This window comes from Protopterus annectens, chromosome 13.part0 (genome assembly GCF_019279795.1).
Source record: "Protopterus annectens isolate FY-2018-M chromosome 13.part0, PAN1.0, whole genome shotgun sequence".
Taxonomy (NCBI): domain Eukaryota; kingdom Metazoa; phylum Chordata; order Ceratodontiformes; family Protopteridae; genus Protopterus; species Protopterus annectens.
Window position 1 is genome coordinate 504,781,049 of NC_056747.1, and position 13,204 is coordinate 504,794,252.

Sequence of the window (13,204 nt, forward strand, 5' to 3'; positions counted from 1 at the left end):
TTCAGAAAATTAAGAAAGCCTACATTAAACCTTGAACTAATCCCAATAAATAAAATACTCCTGTCCAGGGTAACAGAAAAAGGAAAAAACAAATGTTTTATTTATTTATTTTGTTGTAATTTTTGAAGAAACACACACCCAGTGTTGCCAGCAAAAACTTCCCTAGTTATGGATACAACTTTCTAGTTATGCTATGGTATTCTCTGCCCCTGCTCTCAGGACTGATAAAAGTGGCAATCTTGCACGTCAAGGACACTCCTAACAGCTGCACAGGATGTATCCAACCCTCAGTATATGGAGGCTGTAGGGACTACACCAGCAGGACCCAAGGAAAAGATAAGTGGTCCATGGACCCAACTTTGGCCACAGAAGAGTCACCTACCTGCAGCTAAAGTCATTTTAGTACCATGCTGTGGTAGGTAGCAAATATTAAATAACTAACAACATCTTTTTTGTTACTGGAAGAAAAAAGAAACAAAGAACCAGTACATTGTTTCATGGTTAAGCTGAAAAAGCTGTCCGATTCCCAGGGAAGCCTAGTAATAATGGCCAACAAAACAGGTAAGTTGTAAAAAAATAACTTTTTCTCCATCAAAATACAGTAAAAAGGCACTTATTTACCCCAACCACCAAAAGCAAAATAAACCAACTTTCCCCACAGAAAAAGTATTTTAAAATAAGATTTAGCAACTTTTTACTACAAAAATAAAAGTGAAATTCCTGTTTAAAACAAATTAAATGCCATGCGACAATCATTAAAAACATTTCCCCAACTTGAAAGTTAATATTTTACAGAAAATGTACACAATCTGTCATAAAAAGTAACGTGGAAAGTTATTTCCCCAAAGGGAACTTAACTGCCCAACAATAGAACAATGTTAGCCAGCCGTTAATCATCAAAAGCCTGCAGAGGAGCACTTACTTCGGTGGCAGAAAAGCTCTGAAGGGCATGGTGCCCAAATCTGATTTTGAGGCAGTTCAGCTCCAGCTAAAGGTTATATATGCATGCATACACGTGACTTTAAACATGTAGCACATAAACTTATTACTTAGGAGTCTTCTTGATACCTATAACTAGTACAGAAAAAGGTATGTCACTTTAAAGGGGTGACCACTTGCACTCTTTTTTAACTTATGTATACAAAAAGGGCATATGTTGCATCTGTGTTAAGCTAAGAAAATAAAGCCTCTTAAAAACAAGTCCGAGTACACCACAGCTTGCACACTGTATGCATGCCTACACCCACAACACTATAAGAGTTAACTGAAAAAATCTCAAAGTGAATGTGTGACAAAACCTTTCTGTGGATAAATATCCTCATAATTATTCTATATTCAATTTAAGATAACAAGCGTCAATACTGCGTCTGAGTTTTTTTTCCTAACAGCCAAGTTGGAACAACAGTAGTTATTTAAAATAATAAAATATACGATGAGCAAACATTAACTCACTGTTTAATAACAATAACGCATATATGTTAATCTTCAAACAGCGTTCTACTTTCAAGATTTTGTTATACCGCAGTCCGCAGCGCAAATCGTGCAGGAATAAAACACGATATTCAATGTGCTGATACAGCTTTTACATACAGAGATACATTTTCTCCCTTTTGCATTTACCATGTTTTCCCAGGAAGTTAACACTAAAGTGTACTTCCTATTGGCTGCCTGTCTCTGACCTACAAATACATATTTGCACCTTCGTTCCACAAACATGGTGCCTACCGTCAGAAAGCTCTTCAAGCCTTGGTTGATATAACACAAATTTTTCAATTCCGTGCTTGGCTCCTGTTGCCATTCTGCCGGTTTACACTCTTCAATTTACTACACCACCGCTGGCGGAATACTAAAAACTTAACCTGGTTGGACAAGAATGAACCATTCCCTCGTGAGCCGTCATAATCACGTGAGTCACGAGTGTCTGTAACTTCACTTCGTTACTGTTTAGCTGAGTTAGTGAATTAGTTCAAATCCTAGATGTGGGAATTTGTAGTCAAGATTAATGAACTGTGACTATTTTTAAGGACAGTGTCACAATTTGAGCTTAAGATCATACTTGATTGCTTGTACATACCTGTCAACTGTCCAGATTTTCGGCTCATTTTTTTTGTTTTATTCCTCACAAAATTTGTGTTTTTCTGGCAAATCACTGGAATTATCTGAGGTCTGAAGTCACTAAATAATGACATAATTTTGAGTTTAAGACTTCAGACCCTTCATAAAATGTATGGTAAAACAGATCCCGTTACTCTAGCCACGTTCTAAGTTTATAAGAGCAATATAAACATATCCCTGTTTTTGGGCTTTTGTCCCCCCTATTTCGTCAGGCTTTATGCAGATTTCTTGTACTAAGAGGTTGAGGGGTATGTTACAAGACTGGCATTGAAAAATCATCTATGTTCAATTGGGCAGTGGTTTACAATTAATAAATAAAGCGTTTATTATGTTCAAATTCTAAGATCGTTACTGCCTCCCTACATTCTAAATATTATGCAGGCGGTTTGGTGGTTAAGCCCAGCACTATGGCTCAGTTATTGCCTATGCTACTGTTTCCCGAATCCCATCTCAAATGTCCGGGCTTTCGAATCCCAGTCGCTATTTGGGTAGAGTTTGCACGTTCTTGAGATTCCACCAAGCGTACACATCCCTGTTAACCTCTTAGTGCAAGAAATCTGGACAATGCCTAAAATAATGGTGAGACGAAGGCCCAAAATAGGGACATATTTTAAATATTGCTTTTACATACTTAGAAAGTTGATAAAATTCCACGATTTGTGTCATTAGGCACATATTTTCTGAAAGATATGATGTCTGAAATATAAATGTTTTCCATTATTTAATGACTTAAATCATCCATAATTTGCCAGAGAACCACAAGATGTTCTTATATTCACTGCCGCAGTATTCCTTACAAATGGGATTCCCTGCCATGAAGCCGTCAGACTGGCCAGTTTACCAAAGTCTACCGTTGCTTTAATTCATGCTGAATGTCACTTACACACTCCTTGTGTAGGAAAGGGCATAAAGGTGACGCTCAGGCATACCATCCTCAGAACTTCTTTGCTGCCAGTCCGAACGCTGTTTTAACCGTCCGTCTTTTACCTTTCTCCTGTGCCTAGATTTCAGAGAAGCTACCCTTCTAAGCCAGCCTTTGTTCGTAGGCAATCTTGTCATCCTCCTAAAGAAAAAAAGGGTAATACACGGACTCCTGCTGCTAAGGCCACAGACTGCAGGGATTCTTAAGCCTTCCTTTCCTGATAAACCGGGTGCTGTCTGACTATTCACCTGTTCCCGGCCACATTCCTCTTTCTCTTTGCCTTTCTCTTTCTCTTCCTGTTTGGCTCCAAATCGCCCAGGATTCTTGGGTTCTGTCAATCATTCGGCAGGGGTACTTCATGGTCTGGATTTCCCACCCTCCTTGTATGGGCATTCCTCAGCCTCTTTGGGAACAACTTCCTTTTTTCCCAGAGGTTCTTCGGGACCTCTTATCTCAGGGTACTCTTCAAGAGGTGCCTGTGTCCCAAAGGGAGAAAGGGTTTTATTCCAGAATGTTTTAGCGTCCAGAAAAGAAGGTACTTGGCAGCCTATTCTAGACCTCTCTCATCTAAACACTTTTCTGAAGGTGCCTTCCTTTTGGATGTTGTCCTTTGCGTCCCTTTTTTCTCTCTTGCTCCCTTAGGCCTTTCTGGTGTCCCTGAACCTCAAGGATGCTTATCTTCATATTCTGAGCCATCCTCTTTTCAGGAGATTTTTGCATTTCTCTGTTGCTTCCTGGCATTTTCAGTTTTGTGCTTTGCCTTTTGGCCTTTCTACTGCCCAAGGGTATTCACCAAATGCCTCACTCCTGTGATTGCCTTTTGCAGGCTTCAAGGGATCCACATTTTTCCTTATTTGAACAACCTGTTGATTCAGGCGTCTTCTCTAAAGGTCCTTTTGCAAAATCTTAATTTTACCATTTCGCTTCTTCAGAACCTGGGGTTCAGAATAAACTTCAAAAAGTCTTCCCTGACTCTTTCTCTGGATTATGTCTTTTTGGGTTGTAGGTTGAAGGTAAAGAATGTAATACAGTTGTGTAAAATCTGACCATAACGGTAGCTGTCCTTGCCTTCACTGCTACAGTATTCACACCCTCCATCCATCCCCCTGGTCTTTTTTCCTTCCTGGATGTGCAGGTTCTCCTTGGTTTTCCTTGGAATGCTGTTCCTACTGGGGCAATCAGTTCTGAGGATGGTATGCCTGAACGTCACCTTTATGCCCTTCCCTACGCAAGGAGTATGTTGGTGACGTTCATTGTACCTTAAAGCAATGGTAGACTTTGGTAAACTGGCCGGTCGAAGGGCTTCATGGCAGGGAATCCCATTTGTAAGGAATAGTGCAGTGGTGAAGGAAAGGACACCTACCCTTATGGTAAGATTTTACACAATGGTACTTTTTATGAGGAACAGACTAAAAATATGAAGCAAAAATCTGTTCAGCTGAGAGGTATGAGTGTACCTCATTAGGAGTTACATTCCTCATTTTGAGTCTTAAGAAGTCAGTGTTCCACATCAAAAAGTGTCTCTCACACATTAAATTTTAGGATTTCTAACTAATGTCCTTACATTCAATTCTGCAGTATTCTTGGATGGGATTCCGTGCCGTGGATTCCCAAATGTCAGTCCAGTCTACCAAAGACTACTTGTTGCTTTTAAAAGGTATGCTGAATGTCACCCAAATGCTCCTTGAGTAGCATAAGGCATAAAGGTGACGTTCAGGCCTACCATAATCAGACAAGCCATGGGATCTGTCATTCATCCCTACCTGTCCATGCTTCAACTGGGTTCTAGGTTATAACACCGACAGCACACAACATCGACAACAACATCACCGACACCACATCACCGACAGCTCACAAACACGACACCACACACACTCAACACAACATCCTAACAACCAATAAACAAAACAAATTCCCTGACCAAAAACCACACACACAACACAAGCACACCTAAATCCAAACACTAAACCTTACATACACAACTATCCACTACCCTAACCGAAACCCTAACCCTAAGGTCCGTCACTATCGCACACTAACCTAACCCGCTCCCTGACCCTAACTCACTTAATCCGCCCCTAACCCAAACAAAGTCACTACTGCACCCTTACCTAACTCGCGCCCTAACCCTAACTCACTTAACCCGCCCCTAACCCAAAACATTCACTACTGCACCCTTACCTAACTCGCGCCCTAACCCTAACTCACTTAGCCCACCCCTACCCCTACAGACCGCCAACATCGCACACTTACCTTACTCGCACCCTAACGTCCGTCACTACCGCATACTTACATATCCTTTCCCCATCTCGGTGTTCTCCGCGTCGGTGTTTTCATCCGTCGATCTTCTCGCGTCGGTGATTTCACTGTCGGTCTTCCCATCTGTCGACGTTATAACCTAGACCCTTCAACTGACACTGTGAGTGATAGGACTTTGATTCCTCACAGAGATCTTTTTTTTCCCCTGAGGACATACTGCTAGTCCTGCAGGAGGCCATGAAACCTACTACTAGGAAATCCTACTTATCCAAATGGAAGAGGTTTTCTATTTGGTGTCTCTCTCATAATCTGGACCCACTTATTGTGGATGTTCCTTTGATGCCACAATACAGTGATAAGATGATCAGCTTTAATAATTGGCTTAAATTCTGGTGTCATTCAAAGGGGATCCAATGTCTGTCTGCCTGGGATGACATGCTGGACAAGCCACGCTGCTTCGCAAGGGATGGCTTGCACCTGTCACTCCTAGGCTTCCGGATATTGGCAAAGGCTCTTGCCACCCCCATAGTGCCTTTTTTAGGCAAGGCTCAAATTCTAAACCTACCACCCTAGAACACAAAAAGTAAAAACTAAAGGTAATGCTGCTCAATGCCAGAAGTCTCAATCTCAAGATGCACGACTCGAGGCCCTTCTCAGTATGGAGAACATCGATGTCTGTGCTGTGACAGAAACCTGGTTCAAGGCTCCTGAGAGCACCCCAGCACTAGCAGGTTTCACCTCATATCATGCGTTCCGGCCCCAAAATCCGGACAACACCAAGAAAGGAGGGGGGTGTCCATATTCATAAAGGACACCCACACCTCAAGGTTGGTGGCAATGCACGATGCATCGGAGACCATCCAGGTGCAATTAACCATAGGCAAGACTGCTCTGCAATTTGTAGCATGTTACAGGCCACCCTCTCAAACTCAGGAACCTCACATGGCCTTCCTGAAAACAATGGAGGGGATAAATGTATCTCCAAACACCATCATACTAGGTGACTTCAACTACCCTAATATAGACTGGGAACACTACTCAAGCCCAAACACTCTAGCCCAAAGGTTCCTGGAGTTCATAAACTCAAATGCCATGAAACAACTAGTCACCATCCCCACAAGAGGAGAAAACATACTTGATCTCATCATCACGAACATGGGATCACAATGTTCAACACCGAAGTATACCCCTCACTGGTGAGATCAGATCATAAACTAATCTCGCTGGAGGTCCTCATCCCGCCCCGACCTGAAATAAAAAAGACTACAGTGAAAAACTTCTCAAAAGCCGACTTCACACTTCTAAAAACTAGTGTGGTCTCCTTTAAGGCCCCTGAGCCAGTGGTAAACATTACTCAAACCGCTGAATCACTTACAAATGCCTTCTACCAGCACCTACAGGACTGCATGGATCAGGCAATCCCAAACAAAACTAAGACTCTTTGTACCAAAGGCAAGCGTCCAGTCTGGTGGACCCCAGCCATAAACAAGCTCTACAACAAAAGGAGGAAGCTACTACAAGATAGAGCAAAATCCTTGAAAGGTAAGACACCTTTGATCATTATAAGTAAAAAACTAAGAGCTCTCATAAAATCATCCGAGGCAAATTTTGAGAGAAAAATCGCCAAGGACTCAAAAGACAATCATAAGGCCTTCTTTAGCTATGTTAGAAACCTAGGAGGAAACTCCCAGATATGCTCAGAATTAGTTCAAAATGATGTGAAGATTACTGAACCTACACACATTGCCAACATACTGGCTGACAGGTTCAGTGCAAACTTCTCCCCCCCCTCCCCCCCAAAAGGAGAGATATCTATACCAGAGGATTGTAGCCCCCCAAACATCTCCAACGCCCAGGTGAGAACTACTCTCTCCAAAGCAAAAAACACAGCATCCATGGGACCGGATGGTGTCCCCGGCTGTGTGCTCCACGAACTCAATGAGGAATTAAACCCGCAGTTAGGACAGCTGTTTAATCTTAGCCTCACCTCAGGATACGTACCCAAGGAGTGGCGCACGGCGACTGTGGTCCCACTTCACAAGGGCGGTGCCTCCACCGACCCTGGAAATTACTGTCCCATTAGCTTGACAAGCCTTATCTGCAAAGCCATGGAGAGGATCATAATGGAACTCATAAATAAAGACATAGGGAACTTGCAGACTTTGGATCCAACCCAGTTTGGCTTTGTCAAAGGCAGATCATGCCTTTTAAACTTGGTTGACTTTTTCGAGACAGTCACCAAGGCCATTGATGAGGGAAAGGCAGTCCATACAGCCTACCTTGACCTGGCAAAGGCCTTCGACACAATACCCCACTTGGGTATCATCGAAAAACTCATCAGCTTGAATGTAAACCCATACATCACAAGATGGGTTGCAAACTGGCTTAGTGACAGAACCCACAGGGTCAGAGTTGCTGGAGCCATGTCAGACTCAAAGCCTGTCACAAGTGGTGTCCCACAGGGCTCAGTCCTGGGTCCACTCTTGTTCGGCATCTACTTTTCTGAAGTACAAGCAAACACAGGAGGGTTATGGCTGACAAAGTTTGCAGATGACTGCAAACTGGGCGCCATAGTCGAAAACACATCTGACACAGATATCCGTCAGAAGGGCCTCACAGAAACGGATAACTGGTGCCAGAGCCATGGCCTAAAGTTAAATGCCAAGAAATGCATAGTCATACCCTTCGGGAAAAACAAGGTTACCCCTAGCTACCACATAGGTGGCAATCCACTGAGCACAGAAGAAGTCATCAGGGATCTGGGGACCCAGGTTGACAGTAGCCTTTCGTTTGACACTCATGTTGCTAAAGTGGTTAGGAAAACCTTCTACATTGCCCACCTGATCATGAAGGGATTCACATCTAGATCAAGGGAGGTCATCGTCCCCTGTACTCATCACTCATTAGACCTATGATTGAGTACAATGCCCCATTCGAATGTATCTGACCCGACACCTGCAGCAGCTGGAAAGGCCCCAAAAGTTCCTCACCAAAAGGATAAAGGGTCTCAAAATATGTCTTATGCTGCCCGACTGAAAGAACTCCAGCTCTATTCAGTCTCATACCGCTTGCTCAGAGGTGACCTGTGCCTGACATATAAGGCCATGTCAAACCCTGATTTGATGAATATGCTTCACCTCAAAAATCTAGATCCCTCAGAACCACAAGGGCGGAGACTTAAACCTTGACACGGTTATTAATAGAACGTGCTGGAGGGACAGATTCATCACCCAGAGACTCCCTATGCTGTGGAACAAAATCCCGGTACATGTGAGGCAGAGCACCTCGCTGGCCTTGTTCAAGAGGAATCTTGACCAATGGATGGGGGATCGCAGATATACCCCAGGGATTACTTCAGTGTCACTGCTTGACAGAGGCACAGCAAAATAATAGGCATAGTTTTATTCAAACTAAAGGGGTGGCGAAAGCCAAATAACTATGGGCTAGGCTTATAAATGCCCTTGGGCAGATAGCCTAGTATGAACCTATGAACCTATGAACCTAAATTTGTGTGAGTTGCTCAATGCTGGTTTGGCCTATTCTTCTATTAAGGCCACTTATCAGCTATGTCTGCTTGTCTGCCTTTTTCTCCTTCTTTAACTTCTAAATTTGAGGTTAAACAAAGTATTCAGTACTATTCTTGTTCAGGCATCGTTGACAGTTTATGTACCCATGCTATCATTAGCCATATTATAAACTTCATGCAAGACTAGATGAAGAATGTAAAGGGTGTGAGTTCCTGATATACATATATACAGTACATTTTACAAGAACGATATTACAGAGATCACCTTTGGGTTTCCTTATTTTATAATTGTTGTTTACATATATAAAGCTTATCAGAGGAGTTTGGTTGTCTAAATTTGTCATTAGATGTATGAAAGGATGTTTACCAATTTGTAGGAAGTTTACCAGTTTGTAAGGTGGCTATGGTTACATTCCAGAATTGTATTAGTTGCCTGATATCCTGGTGCAAATGAAATACTTCATCCTTTAACATCAGCTAATGCTGCATCATCTACATTGGGTGGGAAGAATCCTAGATTTTCCTTCTAAGGAGCTTTCTTTTTTTTAATAAGAAGGTTAAATACCTGGTCACTGTGTCAGTTCTGAAATTCACCTTCATCTATCATCTACCATGAATTGTTTACTGTTTGAAAATGTTAGGGGGTTATTTATTTTAATTAAAAATGAATAATTAGCAAAACTAAGACAGTCATGTTACGTGTGTCTGCATCTCTAGTTGGACCCACTCTAGAGTATAATTATGTCTTTTTCATACTGCACTAAACAAACTGTCTAACTTAAAAAGATAGGACATTATTTTACCAAAAATTATATTAATTTCGTTATGAGCTTAGACTCAAAACACCTTGCACCGTATTCCACTTCATATAGGTTGTATAGATGATATGTTTAGTCTACAGAGCTGTTATGATTCTTTTACTTTGTGGATTTCTTGTTTGACTTGTACTGCACACAACAGGAGCACCAGAGGAGCCAGCCTGAGTCTTAAAAAGGTAGTACGCAACATTTGATATATTTACATCCCATTAAAGAAGACAGTTCACTGTTTTTATCATTTAAGACATAGGCAAACATACATTTATGTAAAAGGAAACAACCCATATTAGCATGTCCCTAGTTATAAACATTATACATTACATATGTTTTTGTACAACTATCATTAATCGAACATTAAATAAATTGTTCAATTCCTGCCTTCCCTTAAATCTCACTCCTACTCCAAAAATTATTCTGCATGTATTGCTCCCACAATTTCCATTTTTCTATGTAATTTGTTCCTACCCCTTTTCTAAGATCCTACTTTCAGTTATTTTTATCTGAATTACAATATTAAATAGTTCAAATACAGTTAGTTTAGTCTTTGATTTCAATTTTCTTGTAATTGCCACAAGAATTAAACTGAGCAAGGCCTTACTATGGCTAAGCAATTTAGATTCTGTATACCAGCTCAAAAAATAATTTCCTTAGTTACACCCATATTTCTGACAAAGTACTCTGTTTGAATTTTTGAAGTCTGCCAGCTAATTACACTTCCAAAACATACATTCCCAGTTACCTCTTTCTTCCTCATCACATTTCCAACATTTGCCAACTACCTAAGGAAAAATTCTTTGTAGTGTGCTTGACAGTCTAGAAATACCTATGCAAACACTTACAAGCAGAAATCCTAAATCTTCTAGACTTTGTTGCATACTTGGGAGCCATAAATGTGTCTTCTCATTGTTTACTTGTGAAATGCTAATCCAATTTCTCTTCCCAACCTTTTCTAACCTCTTCTGACTGATTCCTATCATTATTGTGCAATATTTTATATGCCCTACTAATTATCCATTTTTTAACAGCAACTTCTGTTCTAGATTTAACTAAAAACTCTACCAGAGCAGTCTTTCACTTATGATTCCCCTATCCCTTTCTCTTTGCCTATACACTGATATCAACCCCTGATAGGGAAGGCAGTCTCTAGCACGCAGTCCAAATGTCTTCATGGCTTCTTCCCATTCCATTACTTTTCCCTCTCTAGTTATTTGCTTCCAGTACCTTGGTTCCTTTGCCAGTCTTCCCCAGTAAATTCTGGCCCCCTCTTGCCTATTCACCGAATACCTAATTCTAGTCATCCCTATCAGCAAAATCTTCTTTCTCCATTCTCGTGTTGGCTAAGTTCTTAGAATACTTTCTGCGCTTTATGATTATAATGTTCTACATGGCTGATGTTTTTCTCCTTAAGGATATGTATCCAAAATCCCACTCTCTCCTTATTTCTTGAATTTCCCTCCTGTTTCATCATCATCTTTTTCCACTTTGAATTATAACTTTCTGCTTGTATTATGTATATGAGCTTTAACTGTGTAGCTGTAAAATATACATTCAGACCAGGTAATCCTAGACCACCTTGTTCTTTTGGAAGGATCAGCTTATCCTACTTGACCTTTGCCTGCCCCAGATAAATTCCTTCAATTCTTTATTAACAATTGCCCACAACTTCTCATCCGGTTGATAAAAATACACCTGACCTGTATATAAAACTAGAGGGACTAAAACCATTTCACTACCTGTATCTTGCTATCTATATCCATAAACAAGAGCTTCTAGTTTTTCAGTTGTTGTACTAGCTTTTGTTTAGTCTCTTCCCACACATCATTAGTTGCCATGGCAGCATCTCTTTTAATCCGTACTCCTAAATACTTAATTTTATCATGTCTCCATAAATAATGGTATAGCTGGACCAATTCATGTGTGGTTACATACTTTACAACTATAGCCTTTGTTTTATCTTCATTAATTTTATAGTCCAAAAAGACTTAAAACTGTCTTAAGATGTTCCAGAACACTAATATATTATTTTCTGGTTTTATCAGGTACAAAATATCACCTACAAATAAAGCCAACTTTTCTTGATTACAGTGTATCAATTATATCCTTGAATTTCTGAGTCCCTTATTATCTTAGCAAATGACTTTAAATATAAATCAAACAACAAAGGGGAAAGAGGACAACCCTGCCCAGTTCTCCTCTTCAGACACAACTTGTCAGACAGGAACCCTCCCACTCCCACAGGTATCCTCCTAATTAACATTATTATATCAGGGAATGCAAATGCTTCCACTGCCCTGCTTATAAAATTCCACCTTACTCTGTCAAATGTTTTCTCTGCATCAAGACTCACCAAAAACAGAGGCATTTTCTTACACTCTGCTTTCCTCTGGATCATGATTGATCTATTAATGCTTTAAAATCTTTGCTTCCCTTCCACAAAACCACACTGATCCATTTATATCCATTTTGGCAACAACTTTGCCATTCTTTTAACTATTATAAACTTAAATGCTTTATAATCATTGTTTAAAATTGAAATGGGTCTATATGAAAATGGGTCTGATAGGTCTTTATCATCTACCAGTTTTAACAAAATTAAACACAGACAATAAGCAACCAAAATTACTACTTTGTTAAAGTAAGGGTATATAAAGTCAAAGAAAATTTTATTGTCATTCAGAACTATACCACAGTGTAGCTAAACAAAATTGCAATGCTTCATTCCCAGTGTAAAAACATATGCACAGAGAATAATAATAACAAAATAACATAATAAAAATAAAAGTAAAAACAGAATAAAATAATAACATAATGACCAGACACACTTCACATATAAATAGAATTGAGTAACAGCATGTGCATGATATTACTATAACATAAGAACTAGGCAGCATATGGAATGGTCAGCATGAATATTGCACAGTATGATTAATATTGTACTTCACAGAGTCATATGTTAAGGTGTGAACCAATGTTAAATATACACATCAGTTAGTTATTGCACATCTTCTTCTTTCTTCTTCTTCTTCTTTCGGCTTTTCCCGGTTAGGGGTCGCCACAGCGGAACTCCGGTCCGCTAATGATTGGCAGTAGATTTTTATGGTGCCGAGGTGCCAGCCTGACGCCCAACCTTCAACAAAGGCACGCCCATTCACGCATGTCTTTTGAACACCACTCAACCACGGGGAGGACATGCAGACTCCACACAGAAGGCGCTCCAGCCGAGAATCGAACGGGAGAACCTCTTGCTGTGAGGCGATAACGCTACCACTGCACCACCACAGCTTATCAGTTAGTTATTGCACATAAAAAAAGCTTAATACTTTTAGTGCAATAAAGCGTGGATATTTAAGGATCTGTACAGTCAGTTAAATAGCACAACTATGTGGTAGGAGAGGAAGAATGCATTGACAGTCTCCTAGCTCATTTTTCACAACAGTTCAGTAGTCTGATGGAGAGAGGAAAGAAACTGTTGTTAAGTCTAGAAGTCCTACACGGCATACTTCTGTATCTCCTACCTGAGGAGAGGCGGGAGAGCCTACCATTTGCAGGATGCGAAGGATCATT

General features: G+C 40.6%; 2 protein-coding genes across 2 annotated transcripts in view; one reads left to right on the forward strand and one right to left on the reverse strand.

Annotated features, from left to right (window-relative positions):
- Window positions 1-1,847, reverse strand: part of CCHR13.PART0H11orf54 (chromosome chr13.part0 C11orf54 homolog) — a 371,774-nt gene extending 369,927 nt beyond the window's left edge. The window contains exon 1 of the mRNA XM_044054130.1: window positions 1,726-1,847. Coding sequence (XP_043910065.1) covers window positions 1,726-1,798 — 73 coding nt within the window. The 5' untranslated portion in view covers window positions 1,799-1,847. The remainder of the gene's footprint in view (window positions 1-1,725) is intronic.
- Window positions 1,839-13,204, forward strand: part of LOC122787415 — a 678,631-nt gene continuing 667,265 nt past the window's right edge. The window contains exon 1 of the mRNA XM_044054125.1: window positions 1,839-1,906. The gene's annotated coding sequence lies outside the window, so the exon portion shown is untranslated. The remainder of the gene's footprint in view (window positions 1,907-13,204) is intronic.